This window comes from Ascaphus truei, chromosome 8 (assembly GCF_040206685.1).
Source record: "Ascaphus truei isolate aAscTru1 chromosome 8, aAscTru1.hap1, whole genome shotgun sequence".
NCBI classification, from domain to species: domain Eukaryota; kingdom Metazoa; phylum Chordata; class Amphibia; order Anura; family Ascaphidae; genus Ascaphus; species Ascaphus truei.
The window spans coordinates 11,680,613-11,705,839 of record NC_134490.1 but is presented as its reverse complement, the minus strand read 5'-3'; the positions used below and the strand labels follow the sequence as shown (position 1 = coordinate 11,705,839).

The following is a 25,227-nucleotide window of genomic DNA, read 5'->3' as shown; positions in this document are numbered from 1 at the left end:
CGCCCTTTCCTCTGTTGCTCTACTGCAAAAACTCTGAGACAGACCCTCATTCTCTCCCGTATCGACTACTGTAACCTCCTGCTGTCCGGCCTTCCTGCCTCTCGCCAGTCTCCCCTACAATCTATCCTAAACGCTACTGCCAGAATCACTCTACTCTTTCCTAAATCTATCTCAGCGTCTCCCCCGCTCAAATCACTCTCCTGCCTTCCTATCAAATCCAGTATCACACACTCAATTCTCTTCCTCATTTTTTTTTTTCAACTTTCTTTTTATTCATTTTCAAAATATAGCATATTCATGACATTACAATATTCTGTCCAAGTGGACAGACTCTTTAACTGACTTACAACATATAACCGACGTGGGGGGAAGACAGGACATAGACAAATGTGGGGACAGGGAGGAAAAAAGGGGGGGAGGGAAGAAGGAAAGGGGGGGAGTTAGGGAGGACTAAGAACTATTTATCCTTCATCGCTCTATACGGGGATTGGTCATCCTAGGCTTATTTTATTGTGACTCTCCCTTCCATGAGGGTTGAGGGTTTCCCTTGTATTCCCGTCTACTGATCTGAGGGTGATTATTAGTGCGACCCTACGTCCGATCTGTCTTGTACACTGTTCATCCAAAGAGAACTCATTTTACCCTATCAAAGCCAGATGGTGGCATTGCTCACCCCGGGGATGTCTGTCTGGGCTAGCCATGGTAGCCAGACTTTTTGGAATTTTGAGCCAGTGTCATTAACCAAGCTTGTTAGCTTTTCCATCTGGCATACAAACCAAATTCGATTTCTAATTTTGTCTATTGATGGAATTGCGTTCTGGTTCCAAAGTGCTGCAGTCTCACATCTCATAGCTGTTGCAAAATGCATTATTAGTTTGTTTCCCGATCGTGAGACTTCGTCTGTGGGTTTGCCTAGTAGGAACAGCCACGGGTCTAGCTGGATTTGGAGGCCCAAGATCCTCTGTAGCCAATCTTGAATCTGTTGCCATACTGGCATGAGCTTCGGACAGGACCACAGCTCTCTTCCTCATTTTTAAAGCTTTATACTCTTCTGCCCCTCCTTACATCTCAGCCCTAATTTTGTGCAATACACCATCCCGACTCTTGTGTTCTGCTCAAGGATGTCTTCTCTCTACCCCCTTTTGTATCCAAAGCCCTCTCCCACCTTAAACCTTTCTCACTGACTGCCCCACACCTCTGGAATGCCCTTCCCCTCAATATCCGACTAGCACCCGCTCTATCCACCTTTAGGACCCACCTTAAAACACACCTGTTTAAGGAAGCGTCTGAGTAGCTCCACGGCTGATAATTAACACTTCATACATTAACCTTGGCCCCCTGCAGACGCACTTACCAGAACGCACTCTTACTGTCTGTACGTTCTTCCTACCAACAAATTAGAGTGTAAGATCTTCGGAGAAGGGACTCCTTTTCCTAAATGTTACTTTTATGTCTGAAGCACTTCTCCCCTTTATGTGTTATTTATATTATTTATGTGATTGTCACGTATATTACTGCTGTGAAGCGCTATGTACATTAATGGTGCTATACAAATAAAGACATACATACATAAGGAAGGGACTGTGCATACTGTATATCGGATGTTTTTATTGGGTGAAGGAAAGTAGATTAGAAATAATTCCCCTTCCTCACAGCCGCGCTGTAAATTACATTGTCATTGGCTCATTTTAGTTCTAAATGGGACTATATTTTTAAGCTGAGCATGTATACAACAATGAACAAGACAATCTAGCAAGACGGAGGGGCTACCGGCACCTCCTATGGAGGTCTGTATCCCAGGAAGCGGGGGGTGTCCGAAGCTGAAATTAATGGGGTTTAGCTCCGGAGACCCCCTGCATCAATCCTATGTTAAAAGGAAAAAAACTGATATGTGGATTGCAGCTTAAATGACAACGTTTTCCTTAATAAATAGATTGTATTTACCCCAATTTTGCAGCCGGGACACTTTGAAAAAGAATCTGCTTAAATGTTTTGTAGTCAAATATATTGGTGCAAGCAAATGGGATTCCCATGATGCACAGATGTAAATGGTATGCACTTAAAACAATTGTATCTGTGCGTCCAAAAAATAGTGGAACCTGCGTCAAAATCGGCCGCCATACTGACATAAACCCTCGTTAGCGCAGAAGTAGCAGTGCTTTAAGTTGCTAGCTAGAACCATGTTTTGACGCAGTGTGGATGTTTCATCATACGCTATTATAAAATATATTATCCTAATAACTGATATTTACAAATACTAGTTATAAAATAAAAAATACAGATAATACTGTTTTCATTTAAATGTTCTCAATCAGGTGTGCGTAGCACGTCCAAAGTCATTTCACAGAACGAACTATGCGTCATATGTAAGAAATCACATACGAACCTTCATATATACAACGCACATTGTATTAAAGTTTGTACGTCTTTTTAGTAGTACAATTTTGACACCATTGTTTCTCCTAAAGGTAATGTTAGTACATAGGCCCATGGTGTCTTTGTCCCAGTTCATGTTCCGTACACATGTTCTGCCTTTTCTCTGTTGAATATGGAGACATCCCCAATTTCCTTGATACATACTCAAAAAAGTGATGGAGTAAATGGCATTATAATGTGGAATGGTATTTTTAAAAGTATTATTTTCTTATGCATTCCTGACTTGACTTGTTCACACATTTTATTTCTAATGATGCAAACACAACTCACGCACTTAGTGATGGACTCACAAGGGGCACAAGATGCAACTGATAAAATTGTAGTGCAGCTTCCCCCACCCTATGGGAGATATGGCGGCTACTGTGTGTGTGTGTGTGTGTGTGTGCGTTACATGTGGCTCACAGGAGGCCTGAACCTCTGCTGCTGGGAGCCCGGGGTGTGCCTTATCCATCTGGAGACAGCGCCTCCACCTGTGCAGGATCATACTATGTTGGATAACCCTGTGACAGGACCCAATGCAATAATACACACGCTGATAAAGATAACAGTTTACTGCATGCATATGAAAAGGGAACCACAATATAACACCCACACCAAATAGGCCACGCGCGGCCATAACCCCACAGTGCCCTCCAGCAGTGTCCAAACTCGGATGGGATATTCCCCCAAAGTACAGAGGTGCCCCTGGGCACCCAACCATCCTGGTGTCCACGAGAGTCAACCCACCCAATGTGTGCGACAGCACTGCCCACAACTCATGTTAAAGTTGGTGCACTTGTAGGTGTAGGTGTGATACCTGCCGGGTACTCCAGCAAATGAGCTAACTAAAAATTCTTCTCATACATGTGTCCGCTAAAGAAAGATGTGAAATGTCATGTTTATTTTATACGCCCTGTCTAACACATGGTCCATGGGGACAAGATACCTCCAGTAGATATGGCACTCACCTTTTGTATCTCCCTTTAAAATAAGCAGAAATGTATACCCTGTCTATATTCCATCAGAGTACAGGGCAGATGAACAAGGAAAGATAATGGAAAAGTTAATAAAACTGGAGACAAGGCTTCAAGGTGACTGACAGACGGAGACAATGCTTGTGAGATAGGTAGACATTGTGCTACATTGAATTCATTTTTTCTCTAAATAGCGCAGTTATATCGAATGCTCCGTGCACTATGAATGCGCGGCCATTTGTTCCTTTTTTCTTTAACAATTACTCATCCTTTCTAACCTTAAAAGAATGCTCAAAATTGATCACACGCTAAATGACACCAGCCAAAACTAGGTCCCACTTTGTAAGTATTTCTTTTCAGACGGATATAAATTGCTGGGTTGCAAATGGTTTAAAAGCGTTGACAAAAGCAATACTTGTGAACATGCCACAATGGGAAGAATAACTCATTGTGGCGTCGTAAACATGACTGCGTGTTCCTAGAAGCAGCAAAATGGGACAGGGAACTTCACAGCAGAGAAACCAGATGTCATTTCCTTATCGAATCTACGGTCAGGAGACGTTTTGTTTTTTTAGACTTTAACCTCAGCACTGCTTTGCCTGCTGATCTAGCACTGAAAGGGTTAATATAGATCATTGTTCTATGGCAGGTCAACTGTATCTAAAATTGTGCATATGGAGGCAGGATAGGCTTTGGTTTAACCCATTAGCGGGCATCAGGTGGTCCCCAAATGTTGCTCCCTTTCCTTAGTGAGTCCCCTCTCTCCCCAGTTGCTGCAGCGGATCAGATGGTTGTCACAGCTGTTTTATGACAGTGTGCTCGTGAATTGTGTCCCGCTCCTCTCCTGTGCTCAACACTGGTTCTGAGGGTAAAAGTCCAAAGTTTTTAATTGTATAAACTGGTAACGTATGTTGCCTCAAGAACTATACTGAGTAGAAAGGAGAACTAATCAATGTAATCCCAACACTGCACAGAGGTCAATTTATATTGTGTGGCTGCCTTTGTCCCCTAGCAGAACCATTTTCCAATTTAAAAACAAAAATCTAAAGATATTTGTCTCCTGACTGGGGATATCTGTTGGCCATTTTATTCTATTCCTTTGATCCCTTTATTTGGGGCTGCGTATCCCAAGAAGGGAAAATAGCACCGTTTCCAGAAATAGAGTTGGCAAGAGGGTGACCAGCAGTTTAATAGGGCCTACAGCAGGGGTGGAAAACTGCAGTCCTCAAGGGCCACCAACAGGCTAGGGTTCAGGATGTCCCTGCTTCAGCACAGGTGGCTCAATCAGTGGCTCAGTCAAAGACTGAGCCACTGATTGAGCCACCTGTGCTGACGCAGGGATATCCTGAAAATCGGAGCTGTTGGTGGAGCTTTGCGTTCCGGTGAAACTCTTGTGGGAGCTGCACAGATTGCTGCTTGAATAACATGACCATTTTGAAACTCTGTCTTAACATTATCTCTGTTGCCCGTCAGTCCGTTGCAGAAAAGCTCAATTAATTCATGCCTGGATAAGTGTCTTATAAGGTATTAGTTGAAACCGTATTCCAATCAATGTCCTGGCATTCGGCTGTCATGAACATGACAGGCTTATGTTTGGAAAACAGAGTGTTATTGGGTGCTCAGTACATAGGGGATATCAGTAGGTCATTGTACATTGTACTATCACTATCACTATGACCACTTATGGGTCACCATTTTGACTGCTTACAAAGAACTGTAGACAACTTCAGGACACTACAGGACAACAGACACATGTACATGTACAGCTGAACCCCATTATAACGAGGTCCTCGGGGGCCACCCGATCCGACTGCGTTATAACCGGGGTTGTGCTGATTTTAAAAAAATGGCTGCCGCGCGCCCAATCGGAAGGAGAAGGGAGGAGGCAGGAGTGAGGCGCTGGCAGCCCCAGCCCTTTCCCCAGCAGCCCCACCACGATCCACCACGATGCCCCAGCACTTCCCCCAGCAGCCCCACCACGATCCCCCAGCAACCTCACCATGATGCCACAGCACTTCCCCCAGCACTTGCCCCAGCACTTGCCCCAGCACTTCCCCCAGCACTTGCCTCAGCAGCCCCAGCACTTGCCCCAGCACTTCCCCCAGCAGCCCCAAAACTTCCCCCAGCAGCCCCACCACGATCCCCGGGCATATTGGGTAGAGGGAGGAGGCAGGAGTGAGGCACTGGCAGCCCGAGCACGTTCCCCCAGCAGCCCCACCACCACCAGGGGTGTGTGTGTGTGTGTGTGTGTGTGTGTGTGTGTGTGTGTGTGTGTGTGTGTGTGTGTGTGTGTGTGTGTGTGTGTGTGTGTGTGTGTGTGTGTGTGTGTGTGTGAAAAAACACCTCGAAGGAGGGAAAGTGGAGCACTGCGATGGGGTATAGCATAAAGGAACCCGGCACACCAATAATAAAAACTAATTTAATGAGTGACTGCGTGAGACCTCCAAAAAACAGGAACTTTTCGGGTTTGTCAAAGGGCTTAGCCCGAAACACGTCAGAGTGGTTAGTTGTTCCTGTTTTTTGGATGTCTCCCGCAGTCACTCATTAAATTAGTTTTTATTATTGGTGTGCCGGTTTGCTCTGTGCTATACCCCATCGCAGTGCTCCAATTTCCCTCCTTCGAGGTTTTTTTTCCTGCCATTGATCTTCAATCAAGTTTGATGCACGCACCTACTGAGCTCCTGTGGTACTTATCTGGATGTTATTCAAGTGAGCCTCCATCTCTACTAAATGTGAGTTTACTGTGGAGTTTTCCTGTTAATGACTGACTGTGTTACCTATATGCTCTAGTGGCCTTATCTGAGTGTGGTAAGTAAAACAGCAATTTGATCATTAAATGATCCACGCCGGCAAACAGAAGCTTTGTGGCTGGAACAGTACACCCCGTCCGCTCTCTCAGCTGATCGCTCTTCCCGTCTGTGTCTGTTCCGGTGGAATCCCCGGATGACGTCACACGACGGGTGCCGCGCTTGGACAAACTACAGCTCGTGCTGCAATCAGCCTTCCTCTTGGTACAGGATACACTCAACGCGTTTCTCCTCTGCTGAGGTGTCATCAGGAGACCTCTATATACACTTTCACTGCAGCTATCTATATCCACACACTGCCGCCCCCTCTGTGGCACACACACACACAACATATAAACTGCAGCTACACACAAACTCTGTAGCTACATGCAAACTGTGCTGCTACACACACATACAACATAACAGCACCACACCACACTGCAGCTCTACACACACACACACACACACACACACACACACACACACACACACACACACACACACGCTGCAACTACATCACACAAACTCTGCAGCAGACACACACACTCACTCTGCAGTTACACGCACACACACACTGCACACACACACACACACACACTCTGTGTAAATGACGTGCTCGCCACAAACCGGGACCGGACCGCGGGCTGAGGTGGGGATGTGAATACACCGACCTTAGACCTCGAAGCCGGTTCTGGATTGCGCAGTTCGTAGTCAATCGCAGCTGGTTCAGGGTTTGGACATGTCCAGGGTAATCCAAGTTCTCAAACAGTCCAGGAGGAGCATATAAGGGAAAAGAAAACAAAAAAACACACAATAATAAGTGATAGATGCTTGTTTTTATTTTGCACATTGTGAGTGCGCATTTTATATACTTTTTACATAAAGATTTTGTTTATCAGCCTGATCGCGCTATGTAGTATTTTCTCATCTCTCCTATAATCCATCATACCGCTGAGTGTGCCTCTGAGGGGGGATCCTGACTACATTCATTCCATACGGGTAACAGCCCCAATTGCAAACTGCATTTTATTCATCTACATCTGGTGAGTAGGCTGGACATATGAGCCAAGATAATACTACATGCCATACTTCCATTGCCCATACATATGCACTGTGTGTTTTTTTTGTCTTCTTTTCCCTTATATGCTCCTCCTGGACTGTTTGAGAATTATCATACTTCTTGGAACCCGTGAAACAGGTCCCACCAGAGAGTTTGAGCTGGGATATTAGATCAACACTCATAATTTTATTATCACTATTTTTATTTGTGTGATTTCTTGATTCATTTATTCACCTTTTTAACTCTATTTTCACTTTTAAGTTGTTCGCGCCTTTATATTCACTTTTTCACGATTTACAGGGTAATCCAAGGACATGCCGGGGTCAGAGTTGGAGATGTCAGAGTAGTCGATATCCAGGCTGGGGATTGGCAACTGGTAGGCTGGTGCGAAGCGCTTCAACGTAGCAGCTGGAGCGCGGGAATTGCCTCTGCGCGTGGAGCGGGAGCGGCCCATGATTAAGTCCTGGGGTAAATGCAGCCGGTTTTAGGAACAAGGCAAGACTGGCACTGGGTATCCAGCGCTTCAGTACAGGAACCAGGAAGCAGACCTCTGCCTGGGGTGAATGCAGCAGGTCTCAGGAACAAGGCAAGACTAGCATTGGGGATCCAGCGCTTCAGTACAGGAACAGGAAGCAGACCTCTGCCTGGGGTGAATGCAGCAGGTCTCAGGAACAAGGCAAGGCTAAGTCAGAAGTGTTTATGGCAAACACAGTTACAGCCAAGTAAATCTTGGTTTATGATCAGCCATGAGGGAAAGGGAGAGCCCAGTATAAGAAGGGCAGATAGCCAATCCCAAGACAGGGGTGTGTGGGAATTCCTCCAATGCCAGAGCAGAGAGACAGAGCTGCAGTGATTGCAAGCACAGGCGATAGTGCTTGCAGATCCAAAGGGAGGGCTGTCTGAGAGCTCACCAACTCTGCAGGAGTTAGTTCCAGCCAAACCCATGAACGGATCCCTTACTCTGCCGCTGCACACACATACACACAAACTCTGCAGCAGCCACACAGACACACACAAACTCTGCAGCCACACACACACAAACTGCAGCAGACACATACACACACAAACTCTGCAGCAGACACACAAACAGACACACACACACACACACAAACTCTGTAGCAGACACACACAGACACACAAACCCTACAGCAGACACACACAACTCTGCAGCAGACACACACACACAAACTCTGCAGCTACACACACAAACACAAACTCTGCAGAAGACACACCCACACACACACATAAACTCTGCAGCAGACACACACACATAAACTCTGCAGCAGACACACAAAACTCTGCAGCAGACACACACACACACACACACACACACTGCAGCAGACACACACACACACACTAGATAGACAGAAACTGCAGCTACAAACAAACTCTGCAGACAGACTGCTGCCTCCTGACCAATCCCCGGCCCTGTCTCAGAGCTGTTCTCACAAAAAGAAAAGCTGATTGGCTAGACAAACACTTTGCAAGCTGCCAAAAATTCTGGGCATCACTGAATGAATAATGCCCGGAATTTTAACCAATCAGAGAGCAGGGATTTCAATAATACCCAAAATGTTACAGCTTTAGCCTATAATCTGTAGTAACTGGGGGAATTATAAGGTTTTAGCAATTTGATCCCCCTGAGATATGGGAAAATAAAGTATTTCACACACTGGAAACCATTAATCAGAAGTTTCTATTCTTTGCTGACTCAAATTATTTTGCTTCAGCAGATCCTCAGGTATTGTCCCCAGACGCCCCATACACACAATATTGTCATGGATATGCTGAACCTGACTTTCTGCAATAGGGTATAAAGGTGCAATCAATGCTGGTTTTTTAATAATACATTTTGTCACATCGTTTTTCAATCTGTCACCAATTCTTCTTATCAGCCTGCATCAGTTAGGTCGGGGAGGTTGTTTTTTCCCCTTCATGGTATCCATCGATGAAACAAGGGAGCCGACCTGCTCTCTCAGGCTCAGATCCACAGTGGTTTTTTATTGACGTAACGAGCCATTAATTTAGGTTAACGCTTCGTTAAGTGCTAAAGGGAATTTGTAAAGGAGGATAATGTTAGGTTCTGTGTTCCCCTAGAAAGGGCGTTAACTATTACGACCATTAGTGCTAAACTGCTGTAAAGTGGCGTACCCTCTAACTACGCAGCAGCCGGTTAACACTGGGATTTAACATGACATTAGTTGTAACAGCTAAACTTTGCGGTGCTCACATCCAGACCATGAAATAGGGCTTTTACAGGGTCTGGGCAGGTATAGCACCACAGTTACTCCGCGATTATAGAGGCAGCGACAGCGTGCGTGCCTGCACGCAACAACAGACCTCTTCTCTATGGGGCTGCCCATAGAGCGTGCGGCCGTGCGCGCGATTCTTGAAGACAAACTATTTTGTGTTTGTTGCGCGACGGCCGGGTCACATGCCCGGTTCAGCCAATGAGGTTGGACCGCCCTCGTGTGACGTCACGGCCACACCTCCTCGTTGCCTCTGACCTCAGTGCAGGTTTCGCGCGAGCGACAGGCCCGTGTGATGATTTCACTAACATAGTGTTACTTACAGCGTTTTATCCCTCTTCTTTCCTCTATTTTTTTTTTTTAACTTTAATTAAACAGCTATTCAGGGTCTGGATGTGATACACTAGTAGAGCCATCTTTGTATCAGACCATTTTAATGCCATGCCATGTCACTTAACGTAGGGCAGTGCTAACTTCACATGGCGTTAGTCTATGTTAATGAGTTGTTTTTGCATATAATTAGCTGTATGGATATGCGTTAACCTCATGGAAAATAACGTCCGTTAATGATTTTGATAACAGCCGTTATTAGCACTGAGTTACTGGACCTCTATGGAACCAGGACTTAGTGTATACACATGGTGCCGTATATATACCATGAACAGTAGGTCTCAGGCTTAGGAATATGAGCAAAAGAAAGTTATGCAGCAGCCATTTTTGCTGTGACCCCCATCATTCTTTACTTTTAAGAGCTTCAAATGTAAGCACGTTCCGTAGGATTCCAGGCTACTAACTCGCGTCTACATAGCATCACCAATATATTGTTAAACCCTCGGGCTCCAGAGCAGCCGGCAACACATTCTGTGCTCCAGTGACACTGGAGGGGCTGTATCGAAAATCAATTTCCCAGGTAGAATCTTTGTAAATGCCAAAGAAACATGATTAGGAAGGAGATGTGACTGAGACGCTTCACAAACTGCTTACAAACCTCACGTTAAATAGAGCAATTTCTTGTGTGAAGGGATGACTGTTTCCTGGGCGCCGGGAAGGAGGAGAGAGGGTGAAACAATGGAGAAACAATTAGATTCAATCTTTGTGACTCAATAAATTTTGTGATTGTGTTAAGCCCACGATATGCCAGTTATTTTGCCTTCAATGGAAGACGAGGTCCTTCAGGCACTCAAAAAGGTCTTCATCCATTTGTGAGCACATTCACATGTCTCAGACAGATCTGCACCCTGCTTCTCCCCATTATCTCTTAGCATACAACGCTTCCACTGCAGCCAGGGATTCTGGGAAATGACATGCAAATGAGCACACAGCGTCACCATTTGCTTCTTGTCCATTTAACAGTAAATGCTTGAAATTGTAGTCTCCGAACTCGCCAGCGTAGTCACTGAACATTAATGTGGTCGTCTCTCTCTGGGCAGATGTGAATTAAGGACAATATTACTATTATCTTTTTTTTTGTATGGCAATATACAAAACAATGTGAATCCCCACAGCGGGTCACAAAAGAGTTCCCTTTTGGTTTGCGCTCATTCAGTGAATGGTAATATGTAGTGGTGACAGAGTACCCGGAATTATCCAACACTTTTTCAACTACCCAGGCATTACCTGGACCCGGCAACTGAGAAGTGGGCCCAGCGTCGGGTAATGTCAGGGTAGCTGAAAATAAGCAAATCACTTACCTGCAGCCAGCGACGGAAGACATCTAGGAACAGCAGCAGAGGTCCAGTGGCAGTGGCAGCATCCGAAGTGTCTTCAGCCGGCGTGGGAGCAGCAGGAATCCATTACACAGGAGCAGATAGCAGTTTGAGCCGGGGAACCATGTGACCGGAGTAGGAGCGTTCCTATTGGACAGCCTTCTATCCAATAGGAACACTCATGCTCCAGTCACGTGGTTCCCCGGCTCACACTGTATCTGCTGCGGTGCTGTGTAATGGATACCTGCTGCTCCCACGCCGGGAGAAGACTCTGCCACCGCCACAGGACCTCTGCTGCTCTTCATAGATGTCGCCACGGTCTTTCTCCACCCTGCAGGTAAGTGCCAACCAGGTACCTGGCCGGGTAGAACTATTGATTTTGGCCGGGTACCCGTTTTTTTTTTATAAATCACTACCCGGTACAACACTAGTAATATGTACAGTTGGGTACAATAAACGTCGAGTAATATAATCAGTATCGGATAAGCTACCAAAGCTCATAGGAAACTTCACTAAAAATAATAACGTTTTATTAACATATATGTAACATAGACAATGAAGTGAATCATTTATTTATAAAGTGAATAAAATCCCCTCAGTGAGAGATGGACAGCATGTGAGTACTGGGTATACCAGGAAACGGTGTTCCTAAGCTAAAGTGTGTCTCACAATAGATGTCCATTGACATTGTTTTGCATATAGTCCTTATATTCCCACACTGGTTTTTCTACTTTGTGAAATAGGTTGAGCACAGGTTCTACTTGTTTGCATGTTTTTTGTATGGCACCAACCTATTCGGCCGGGGAGTACAATGTGAGAGAGAGGAACAATACCGTTGCATGACAAAAGAATACAAATGTTTTGATTAACTGAGACAGGAAGGAGGTCCCTGCCTCAAGGAGTTCACAATCTAACAAGGACAGTGGCATGTTTAATGCCAATGTAATGTAACTGATTGATAGCTTTTTTTAAACTCACACAAATAAGTATTTTTAAACACTTTGAAACTTTGTAATTAGTTTGACTTGTATTGCTCAAATCAGTGTGACTTATTTGCAGCCTGATAAAGATAAATATGTTTCCTTTTTCTCTGGGAGCCATTGAATTCAAGAATATCAGCTACAGTACTTCTGTTTATCTGTTAGACTAATGACAGCTGAATAATTTGTATGCAAACAATGGAACAAGCAAAAATAAGGCCTGGGACATAGTGTGTTATAAGCGCGCTGAGGCGCGCTCCTGCTCTGCCTCGCCTGCTGAAAATGGTGCTTTTCCCTGTCCTTGCAGGCGAGGCAGTGAGCGCGCTCTGGGGGCGGAGCGGAGGCGTGCCGGGAGGCGGGGCTAGTCCCCCGCTCCCATTGGATGGGAGCGGTACCACTCCTCCGCTTCCCCGAGCGGCAAATGTCAAAACTGCCTGTCTCGGGAATGTTTCTCAGCCTCCGCACGCATCAGCGCGCATGCGGAGGGAGAAACTATAGCCGCGCTGATGACAGATGCAGGGGCTTTGTGCATCTGCTCAGCGCGGCTCAGCCCGCCTCAGCGAGCTTAAAACTCACTATGTCCCAGGCCTAACAATTCATCTCTTGCTTTGAGGATTGGCAAACATTCTTATCACTAGAAGACATTATATAAATGTTGTGAAAACCCTCTAATGGTTTTTGTTTACGATGGAAGTTAAAAGTAAAAAAACAAAACAAGGTTTTTACAAAAAAACTTATACTGTAGTTGTCTAATTAAAAATATAGATGTGCCAATCAGCTCAGCGGCGTCTACCTTATTAAACATGCCACTGCCTTCAGTTTGCTTTCGTCCTAGCAGAGACTGCCCCTTTAATATATTACCTTTTTTTGCCCTCTTTAAAGTGTGTGTATTTGAAATAAATCACAAAACCACCTGTGAGCACATTCAGATATCTCAGACAGGACTACAACCCTGCCTTTCACCATTATCTCTTAGCATATTGCGCTTCCATTGCAGCCAGGGATTCTGGGAAATGACATGCAAATGAGCGCTGTGTGTCACCTTTTGCTTCAAATCCATTTTAGCTTATACATGCCGCATTGCACAGCTTTTCAGCACAGCCTGGGTTAAAACCTGGGTTAAGAAGTGCAAAGCCAGTAAACCTACTCAAAGATAGCTATTTCGACATTTTGTGTCTCATCAGTGTGAGACTGGTTATACTGGTGCTACACTGCCTTTGCAATGTGAAGCTGAGGTAGGTTGCAACCACACACTATATTAATCATGGTGGGTATAAAAGTGACAAAAACCCTCCACCGTATAGAAGAGTAAACTTTGCTGCGTCTTTCTATTCCTCTCAAACCAGCAGACTGATTGTAATGACCACTGAATACCTAGAGTGGGACCCAGAGGGTGTTACATCTTCTGCAGAGTCTGAGGGAGGGTTAGGATTTGGCCAGGACACAAAATGTAACACTCCTTCAGCTGCATTACCATCAATTAGCGAATTAGTGAATACGCAATGTTACGTGTAACTATGCAGCACCCCCCATCACAGACAGTAAATTTTGCATTCTAATCAGTTAACAAAATGATACAAGCATTACTTAGGATTTCTATCTCAATAGTAAAAGAAGGTAAAGAAGGGTGGGGGGCCGTGCTGGTCCTTCCTTCTATGTAGTAACAAAGGAGGGAGAGGGAGTAGGGGGTGTGATACCTTTTATTGGACCACCAAGTAGTTGATATGTTACAAGCTTTCCAACCTCTCAGTGTTCTTCATCGGGTATAACAGAATCATACCCGTTGATGAACATATTTAATAACTTGAGCTTTATTTTCAAGGCTCTACCGTGTATCACATCATGGGTTTGTGATATAAAAAAAGCACCGCTAATCAAAAACAAAACCAGCCCATCCATTCATGCATGGAATTGTATTGTATTGTATGTCTTTATTTATATAGTGCCATTAATGTACATAGCGCTTCACAGTAGTAATACATGTGGTAATCAAATAATTAACAGATAATATAAATAACAGATCATGGGAATAAGTGCTTCAGACATAAAAGTAACATTAAGGAAGAGGAGTCCCTGCCCCAAGGAGCTTACAGTCTAATTGGTAGGTAGGGAGAACGTACAGAGACAGTGGGAGGGAGTTCTGGTAAGTGCGTCTGCAGGGGGCCAAGCTTTATGTATCATGTGTTCAGAATATCCACAGTGCTATTCATATGCTTCTTTAAGCCAGTGTGTCTTAAGGTGGGTCTTAAAGGTGGATAGAGAGGGTGCTAGTCGGGTACTCAGGGGAAGGGCATTCCAGAGGTGTGGGGCAGTCAGTGAAAAAGGTTTATGGCGGGAGAGGGCTTTAGATACAAAGGGAGTAGAATGGTGCATAACGAGAAATTAGGGCTGAGATGTAAGGAGGGGCAGAAGAGTGTAAGGCTTTAAAAGTGAGGAGAAGAATGGAGTGTGAGATGCGGGATTTGATCGGAAGCCAGGAGAGGGATTTCATGAGGGGAGATGCTGAGACAGATCTAGGAAAGAGTAGAGTGATTCTGGCAGCAGTGTTTAGGATAGATTGTAGGGGAGACAGGTGAGAGGCAGGAAAGCCGGACAGCAGGAGGTTACAGTAATCAAGATGGGAGAGAATGAGGGCCTGAGTCAGAGTTTTAGCAGTTGAGCAACAGAGGAAAGGGCGTATCTTTGTTATATTGTGGAGGAAAAAGCGACAGGTTTTAGAAATGTTTTGAATGTGAGGGGCGAATGTGAGAGAGGAGTCGAGTGTGACCCCTAGGCAGCGTGCTTGGGCTACTGGGTGAATGATCGTAGTTCCAACAGTAATGTGGAAGGAGGTAGTAGGGCCAGGTTTGGGAGGAAGTATGAAGAGCTCTGTTTCAGCCATGTTGAGTTTAAGGTGACAGAGGGCCATCCAGGATGATATAGCAGAGAGACATTCAGAAACTTTGGTTTGTACAGCAGGTCTAAGGTCAGGTGTTGAAAAGTATATTTGTGTGTCGTCAGCATAGAGGTGATAATTAAATCCAAAAGATGTTATTAGGTCACCTAGAGAGCGTGTGTACAGAGAAAAGAGAAGAGGTCCCAGGACAGAGCCCTGTGGTACCCCCACAGAGAGATCAATAGAGGAGGTGTTAGCAGAAGAGACACTGAAAGTACGATGGGAGAGGTAGGATGAGATCCAGGATAGAGCTTTGTTCCGAATACCAAGAGTATGGAGAATGTGAAGGAGAAGAGGGTGGTCCACGGTGTCAAATACTGCAGAGAGGTCGAGTAATATGAGCAGAGTGTAATGACCTCTGTCTTTGGCAGCATGGAGGTCGTCAGTTATTTTAGTGAGGGCTGTTTCCGTGGAGTGAGCAGTGCGGAAGCCAGATTGTAGAGGGTCTATGAGAGAATAGGTGTTGAGAAAATGAAGCAAGCGAGAGAATACAAGACGTTCAAGGAGTTTAGAGGCAAAAGGCAGGAGGGAGACAGGTCGATAGTTACAAAGACAGGTAGGGTCAAGCTTGCTGTTTTTGAGTAATGGTATGACTGTTGCATGTTTGAAGGAGGATGGAAAGGTTCCAGAGCAGAGGGAGGAGTTAAAAATGTGTGTGAGCGTAGGGATTATAGTAGGAGCAAGAGGTTTTAGGAGATGGGAGGGAATGGGGTCAAGAGGGCAAGTGGTAGAGGGAGAAGAGGCGATCAACAGCGACACATCCTCCTCTGAGACAGTGGAAAAAGAGTCAAGGAAGGCGGAGGAGAGTTAGGAAGAGATGTAGTATGGGAGGAAGAAACAGAGGGGATGTTTTGCAGTATGGATTCCACCTTTTCTTTAAAATAGTCAGCAAAGTCCTGAGCGGAGATGGAGGAAGGAAAGGCAGCTGAGGGTGGTTTGAGTAGAGTATCAAAGACAGAGAACAGTCGGCGTGGGTTAGACTTTTGCATGTTGATTAGTGAAGAAAGTAGGCTTGTTTAACTTTCGAGAGGGCAGAGTTGAAACAGGATAGCATAAATTTGTAGTGAAGGAAGTATGCGAGAGTATGAGATTTCCTCCAGAGGCGTTCAGAGGAACGAGTGGAGGAACGCAGCATGCGCGTGTGGGAATTTAGCCAGGGTCTAGGGTTAGAAGGGCAAGTGTGGCAGAGAGAAAGCGGGGCATGTAGATCAAGAGAGGAGGACAAGGCAGAGTTGTAGTTCCTGACCAGGTTTTCAGGGTCTGTAGCAGAGCTGAGAGAGGAGAGGGAGGAGCGTAAAGTGGTCTCAAAGTCAGGTAAGTGAATAGAGCGCAGGTTTCTGCAGAACCGGGGGGTAGATGGAGGTGGAGAAGGGGAGAAGCGAGATAGAGAGAATGAGATGAGGTGATGGTCAGAGAGAGGAAAAAGGGAAATGGAGAAATCGGAGAGAGAGAAGTTTTTAGTGAAAACCAGGTCTAAGTAGTGGCCATCCTTGTGGGTGCTGGCTGCAGTCCACTGTAGAAGGCCAAAAGAAGAGGTTAAAAAAAGAAAGCGGGAAGCCCAAGGGAGAGAGGGGTCATCAATGTGGCAATTGAAGTCCCCAAGGAGAAGAACAGGGGAGTCTGAGGAGAGGAAGAAAGAGAGCCAGGATTCAAAGTGAGAGAGAAAGGCAGAAGGGGGATGAGTAGAGGTAGGTGGGCGATAGATGACCGCCACATGGACAGGGAGAGGAGAGAAAATCTGGACAGTGTGAGGAGGGAAGGAGGGAAAGGAGGGAAAAGCAAGAGATGGAGGAATAGGAAGGGTTCGGTAACGGCAGAGAGAGGAGAGCAGGAGCCCCACATCTCCACCCCTGCCATCAGTGCACTGAGTGTGGGAGGAGGAAAGGCCACCATAAGAGAGGGCAGCTTCCAGAGCAGAGTCAGACTGAGTGAGCCAGGTCTCAGTTATAGCAAATAGGAGCAGAGAGTGAGAGAGAAAAAAGTAATGCACAGAGAGGAACTTGTTAGAGAGGGAGCGAGCATTCCAAAGGGCACAGGAGAAAGGGAGAGAGGAGGGAGGGTGGCAGAGGCTGGGTATGTGGTTGGAGGGGTTGACACCAGAGGAAGTAGAGTTTGCAATTGGCAGGCGAGGACGAGCGCATGTAGGAATAAGGCAGGGACCAGGATTGGGAGAGATATCCCCAGAAGCATGGATAGAAAGAGAATATGTGAGGATGATTTGTAGGGATGTGCTTTATTGCTGGGGATATAGCTGTGTGGTGTCAGAAGGTGCAGGTAAGAAAGGAGTTCATGTGAACAGAGAAGTGGTGAAGGAAGGAGAGATGGAGATATATGAATAGAGTTAGAGACATAATGAGGCTGGTAAAAAGAAGTGTATAATTTGAGAAGAAGTGAAGTCATTAACATTTCTTAGTAAGGGAACAAACTGAGGGGTACATTGTATACAATCCCAAACAATGGGCAGTTTTTGGCCTATATAACAGGCTACATAAAGTCGTAAAAAAAACTATGTTTCCATGTTATAACGACAGAATGTAGCTGTCGGTCACCTTGGAGTAGGTACTTAAAGTGACCAAAGTCATTGTTAAACCGTTAACATTGAAATATAAAGCAAATGTCCAGAGCCACCAAATCAGCAGTGGTAATGTCCAGTGCAAGATCTCCAAGGAGTTATAAAATATCATGAAGTGTATATAGTCTGTGTGAACAACTAGCCACATTTTCAAAATGGCACACGCCATGTTTTGGAGATGGGCTGCCTTGAAGCAGGGGTTAAGTGAACTGCCCAAAAGATCACGAAGACAAAACAGGCCACGAGTTGGTTCAGTTTATTAATGGAACCATTGCAGATCATTGTTTGATTTTAACGTCAACTGTAACTACCTTCAGTGCTTTCCAGCCATGTTGGGGACCCCAAGAACAATATGTGACCTATTATTTGTTCTCTATAAACAGGTCCAAGCGTCCAGGACCAGTTCCAATGGCCACACCACGAATGGACTCCCCGATGTCAGTGATCCCTCATCAGAAGGTATTTATACTTATCATCTTTTCCACAAAGCGTTGCTGACCTCACTAGCAGCAAAGGTGGTGTTGGATATTACACAATATGTTCATTATTGTTAATACATTTGTATTTACATAATGCATATTTTGGGATAGCTGGTCATTTGTCAGGAAGTGGTATTTCCAGCCCATTTGTTGTCATGTAGCATCAGCATTTGTATCTGTTAACATTTGATGGAATATACTCGCCTCACTGATAAACGGCCGAGAAACTGAGTCAATTCAGCATTTCTGTTAACCTTTAGCCGTATATCATTTTGTACATTTTCACTAGGGCAAAACGATAGAGAGACACATACACCCGTGTATTTTCAGTTCAAGGCAAGACAAGAATAAACTATTATAAATAATATTCCCTGGCTTCTCTCCTGTACCTTTTTATAATGAAATCACGTCTTCGGGAATCCATCCCACGTGTTGCTACACGGTTACATTTTAGCCATGTTATGGATTCAGTGTTTTACTTCAATAATATGCTTCTTCATTGCCAACAGCTGGAAAAAAATGTGTTTTAGAGAAAAACAGATTTTGAGCAACACTTTTATCAAAATGTCAGTTATTTGTATGATAGTTAGAGATAAAGACCTATTAACGTCAGTATTAGATACCAAGAAAATCCTTATATACATACTACTGTTTTCTATACAACAGTTTTGTTTTGTAGTGTTTACATGTCATTTTAACCAGTATATTTGGTGATATAATCTCCCGTGCCTACGCCTATATTTTGTCATAGTGTCTGTTTACATTTCTTTCCAGCCATTGACAGAGAGGACAAATAGGATTAACCTCGCTCCAACCAAAATGTAGCATATAGTATTTACTGTTCAGTATGCTAGCAGGGGAATGGAATACCAATAAAGGAAATTGATGCGTCGCGTCATGAAGACACGGCTCAAACAATGAGATCCCGATAGCGGTGCACAACTGACCAACGGTATAGTGGTTTTAATGGTGTTTACAAATTAAACTGTGTAAAACATGGACTTTAATTCATATAATATTAAAATATAAAGTTATACAATTTAAGTTATAAAACACAAAGTAAACTACTTGATCTGAATAAACTCCAATGAGTAAATATACAAATATATATATATAAAGCCCTATATATGTATCTGTCCAAATGACCTTGCTAGGCTCATAGGTATTGTACACTAGTATACACTTATATAACTTGGAGAGTTAGTGATCTGAAGGACAGACGGAGAGTGTCTCCTGATCTGGGTTAAAGTGATACTCTATGATTTGCTACAATGATCTATTATAGATTGAGACCTTAAGTGGTACCTCTAAGGATACAGCCTGCCCCCTTTTGTGACGTCACTGGAGACAGTTGCGGAAAATCTAATTATAACTTTCGCTGGTGGCGTCATCGGTCGCGTCGCTGTCGCCAGCACTATAAGCGCGGCCTAACTCTCCCATAGTCCTATACTAGTGTACACTACCTATGAGCCTAGCAAGGTCATTTGTACAGATACATTTATAGGGCTTTTTATATAATTACTCATTGGAGTTTATTCAGATCAGCTAGTTTACGTTGTGTTTTATAACTTTAATTTTATAACTTTATATTTTAATATTATATGAATTAAAGTCCATGTTTTACACAGTTTAATTTGTAAACACCATTAAGACCACTATACTTTTGGTCAGTTGTGCACCGTAATCGGGATACTCATTGTTTATCGGGGTAATCATTGTGTGAGCCGTGTCTTCTTGACGTGACGCATTAATTTCTTTTATTGGCCAGCCATTCACATACATTAGGGATGTCGCCCTAATATAGAGGAAGTAAATGTACTAGGAGGAGATGACTCACTTTCCCCTCTAGTAGTAGTTAAATCTTAGAAGAATGTTTGATACCCACAAGTATGCTATGTTTGTTATCAGCATATTGTTGTACTCATACAGGCAACCACGCTGCTGCTATTTTTTTTTTATATTTTTCAACCAAGGGCAAATAATATTTGTATGTAAACATTGGCAGACCTGGTTCTCAAATATAGGATGCTTTCTTTCTTTTCTTTTTTTACTATATGATGTTTCAAACTTAGATGCTTGAATTATTTCACCATTTAAAGAGGTAGTCCAAGTAACATTTAAAAGAAAATAATTATAATAAAAAAAAAAATATATATATATATATATATATAGAAACCCTGTCTTCCCATAAGAAAAGGCACAAAAGCAGCAACACTCAGATAAAGCAAAAAGACATGTATTAGCAGTTACAAAACAGCACACTATAAACCCAACGTTTCGGTCCTAGGCAGGACCTTCCTCAGGGGGGTGCCTAGGACCGAAACGTTGGGTTTATAGTGTGCTGTTTTGTAACTGCTAATACATGTCTTTTTGCTTTATCTGAGTGTTGCTGCTTTTGTGCCTTTTCTTATGGGAAGACAGGGTTTCTATATTGATTTCTATGGAGCATGCACCTTGACTTTACATTTGTTGCTTGGAGTGCTGGCTGCTGCTTTTTGTTATATATATATATATATATATATAGTGAAAAAATGCAGCCTTTGAGTACCTTTAATGAAAACTAATTACCTAAGCTGCCAATCGATTCGCTCTCCAGTGATCTATTACTGCTTCCCTGGCAGTAATGGCTGCCTTTCCGTTTCAATCAATTCTACAGTCAGTGTAACTCAGCAGCTACAATGTATTCTTATATTTCTAAGGTAACACTGCCTATTGTTACAGTTTGCAGCTCTAAATTCTGGGGACATTAGAAACAGAAATGTTCCAAAGATCTTGCACTGCTGGAGAGGTGGGCTAAAGCCTGCTATAGAGATCAAAGCATGATGCTCAGTATATTAAAACATTAAAAATGGTATTAGGAATTGAATTACATTTTTTTTTGTAAGTAATATCTAATACTACAGAACTGATATATTAAATAAAACACACATGTAGGATATTGCATGGATTATTTCTTAGCAGGTTCAGGTACATTAGCAGGAAGACATAACTACAATCCTGAGAGGATCGTGGCTTGTGGATCCTGGCTTGTGAGTTTAGGATCCCCTCAACTGGCTGCCTGATGCCGATAATTATCCCCCACGCAAAAGCAAAATGCCAGAGAGATTGAGAAAGAAGTCAGATAACACCCTGTAATGAAAACATAAAGCTGCTTAGTAGCATGTGCAGTAAGGTCACGGAAAGCATGTTTTCCTGTTAGCTTGGGGTGTTTCCTCATTACATTTATAACAAGGGACTCATCCCTCAGTCTAGCCCATTTTGGAAAACTGACCATTTTCTCCCTGCTGATTGGATTAATTTTGAAACCACAAATGCTGAAAGGGACTATAATATATCACTCTGTAATACTGCGGGTCTATTTTTAAAGAGTAATTATTATTTACGTTGCCAATGTACAATGTTGGATTGTACGCAGCATAACGCTACATATACAGTATAGTCAGTAACTGCCCTAAATAGGCTTCGTACCTGAGACACTGAGCCGCGGATGTCATGACAGTATATTAACCCATAAGATTACCCCAACAGCACATGTAACTTCAACGCCTGTACAATATGCTGTAATATGTTAACATATAATATTGTTTTCTCTTATGTAGCGCTGACAGTGTATACAGAGCTGTGCATAGAATTTTGCCCAAGGAGCTGAGATGTGAACCAGGCCTCCCTGCTTAGGAGTCAGTGGGGGGATATTCTAGCAGTTGCGAGTTTCTCATTGCCCAACCGCGCGGTTTGATATGGTCATAAGTAGCGGATTAAAACTAGCCACAAATCCATATTCTGTATTGGAAATCGCATGGTGTAAACCGCGTCTACAAAAGATGACAAACCGCCCGGTTTAACAGCCAAAACGGCCGGATGGCACTTGCTTTAGAAACAGAATGACCTGAGGTGGAGCTAACTCTGTCCCCAGTCTGACATATGGGTTTTGATCAGGGGCGTAGCTATAGCCCGGGCAAAGCCCGGGGGCCTGCGCTCTTGGGGGGCTCGCTCTCCCCTCCCCCTGTAGAGACAGGTGGGGGGAGATGGTATGCAGCGGTGGCGGTGAGCCCCCGGCATTAAATAGAAGGTAAGCCGGTAGAGGAATCAACACTTGTTACACAGGCAGAGCAGGACAGAGGAGAGGAGCGCACAACAGCGGTCCAACCCGGAAGTGCTTCTTCCGGTGTCTGCTGCTAGAGGGCGCTCCTTACCTCGTGCATCCTGATGAGGGTGAGAGATGATGATGATGATGATGATGATGAGGGGGAGAGAGATGATGACATGGGAGAGATGATGATGACGGGGAGAACTGATGATGATGATGATGAGGTGGAGATCTGATAATGAGGGAGAGATGATGAGGGACAGAGATGATGATGAGGGGAAGAGGTGATGATGATGATGGAGAGAGATGAGGGGGTGAGGTGATAAGGGGGAGAGGTTATGATGATGAAGGGGAGAGATGGTGATGATGATGATGAGGGGGAGAGATGGTGATGATGATGATGAGATGGAGAGCTGGAGATGGTGATAAGGGGGAGAGCTGGCGATGGTGATGATGATGATGAGGGGGAGAGCTAGTGATGGTTATGATGATGGGGGTGCTGATGATGAGGAGGAGTGGAGAGATGAGGAGGAGAAGGGGGAGAGATGGGGAGGGGGATAGATGATGAAGAGGGGTGAAAGGAGGAGGAGGGGCAGAGAGGAGGAGGAGGAGGGGCAGAGAGGAGGAGGAGTAGGGGGAGAGATGAGGAGGAGAAGGATGGGGAGAGATGATGATGGGTAGGGGGAGAGATGAGGAGGAGGGGGAGAGATGAGGAGGAGGGGAGAGATGGTGATTATGATGGGGAGGGGGAGAGATGATGAGGGATGATGATGGGGAGGGATGATGAGAGAGGATCAGGGAGAGAATGGGGGAGGGAGAAACAAATTGCAGCCAGTATTAATATTAATAGGGCCCTGAAAATTATTTTGCCCGGGGGCCCACGAATGTCTAGCTACGCCACTGGTTTTGCTGAGATATGGGTTTTGCTCTCTCAGCAAAACCCATATTTCAAGCTCTAGACGGAACTCAGGATACCAATCTCGCCACTCTGAAGGAGCGAGAGAGAAAGATGTCGGTTATTAGAAGCGGTTTTCCATTTTTCACTTCACGAAGCTACTAGAATTCAGCTAGTTTTTTGTCATTCTGCCCAGATTTCCACAGCCAGAATTAAACCGCTTCTAAAAAAGGCTCTTCCAGTTTGGCCATGCGAGAAAGCCTTACAGAATAGCAAAGCATGCAAACCCGATTGGAAAGGGCTCTTTTTACATGGATTAGAGGCCACAGTGTCATTGTTCTCAATCGGCGCCTTTACACACTGACCAGCTCCTTTAGGCCTGGGTCACGCTGCTTCCGACTGCGCGCGCAGCCGCGTGTGCGTCACTCACCGGACAGGAGTTTATCCCGAGCCGGCCCCAGTCCCCCCTCCCTGCAGGGCTCGCTACACGCTGTGACGCATCAGCCGCCAGGGGATGCAAGAGAATTGTAATCCCGAGCGGCGACGCGTCACGTGGTGTGGCTGTTAGCCAATGAGGAGGGGAGGCTTTAGGAAGGGGGGAGGAGAGGGTGGAGGAGAGCAGCAATTTGTCTTTTGCACCACCAAGGGAGCCCCCCTGCTCCCCCACACAGACTCTCCTCAGGGAGGCAGCGGGGAGGCGGGGGAGGGAACCCCTTGACACAGTGTGATGGCCCCGCCCCCCGACATCATTGCTGCACCCCCCGAACCCGTTTTGGCCACGCCCCCCCCCCCCGCTCCAGCTCCTGCTCCCTACAGACCGCAGATAGCGGTCAAGTGCCTCTCCACGCGCCGCCTGTCTGCAGTGCGGGCACGTGGTTTGAGGCAGCGGGGCCTTAGCCTTAGCCAATACTCTTCTTCTCTAACTAATAGGACTTAAAACAAATATGACTTAAACATAGGGAAATTAAACTTCCCAGTATATTGAATAAGTATTGAATATGGTTTTGGCAAGGGCAATGCAAATTGTACAGGGGCTTCACTAAATACCACAAGGATCTTCTTATCTGAACCTTGAAAACAGGAAATAGAGGCAGAATGATAACTTAGCTATAGTATATACCAACGTCCCCTATACCACTTTCATGGACACCATCACAGTGACAACCTCTAATTCAGGCTCCTGCTCATCAGGGGTAGAGATGAGCAATTTTGTGGCGGGTTTGGACCCGCCTCGGATCGTCCGGTTCCTTTGGTCTGTGGATTTCTGCGAATCGATCTCAAAAAGGGTGACTTAGTCTTTTCTTGGTTTTTTTTCTATCACCGACAATACAATCTGCTTATTCCACAATCCTTTGGAGGATTTTACCAATCCAATCCGTGGATTTAGCAAACCCCTGATGGATTTTAGGAATTCAATCCGTGGAATCCACCAGTGGCTTGCTAAATCCGCGGATTGGATTGGTAGAAACCCTCCAACGGATTGCGAAGTCCGCCGATTGTATTGTTAAAATTCACTAGCGGATTGTATCCTAATGGCGGTTTTGGATTAATCTGCACGGATTGAAACCGGCACAACCTGTCGACGTATTTTACACCACGGATTTTGAATGGAAATCTCAGGAAATTCCGCGAAACGGACGTTGACAGTTTCCCCCGTCCCTAATCGGGGGACACAGATCTGCAGAGAATATGTTCCCGGTCTTAGTACAAAGAGACATGAGATAACATTAGAAAGAACTAATGAATGGATTAAATGGATATTGAATATGCAACAGAAGTGATGCAAACAGTATAGAACAGTATTACATGGGTAATACTAGTAATAAATGCACTGTATGCCCATGAAAGAGAGAACAAAGCCTTAACTCCCCTTTAAGTGGAGAAGATCCCTGTTCTGTTTTTGTGATGTTCCTGGTATCATTTTATTCATTAGTATGGGTTTTTATTTTTTTTTAGATATTTGCCAGCCAAACGTTTCTTTGGTCAAAATGCCAAACTCTTTGTGGAAGCAGCATTCACTCCTTGGATTATTTCCTTTCATGAAGGAGCTTCCTATATTTTATACATTTGTATATTTAATTTATTTCTA

At 44.6% G+C, this 25,227-nt stretch overlaps 1 protein-coding gene across 24 annotated transcripts in view; it reads left to right on the top strand.

Annotated features, from left to right (window-relative positions):
• LDB3 (LIM domain binding 3) overlaps window positions 1–25,227 on the top strand; it is a 154,935-nt gene that overhangs the window by 45,875 nt on the left and 83,833 nt on the right. For all 24 annotated transcript variants that reach the window (XM_075610532.1, XM_075610533.1, XM_075610540.1 and 21 more), the window contains one exon: window positions 18,061–18,136. In XM_075610532.1, coding sequence (XP_075466647.1) covers window positions 18,061–18,136 — 76 coding nt within the window. The remainder of the gene's footprint in view (window positions 1–18,060; window positions 18,137–25,227) is intronic.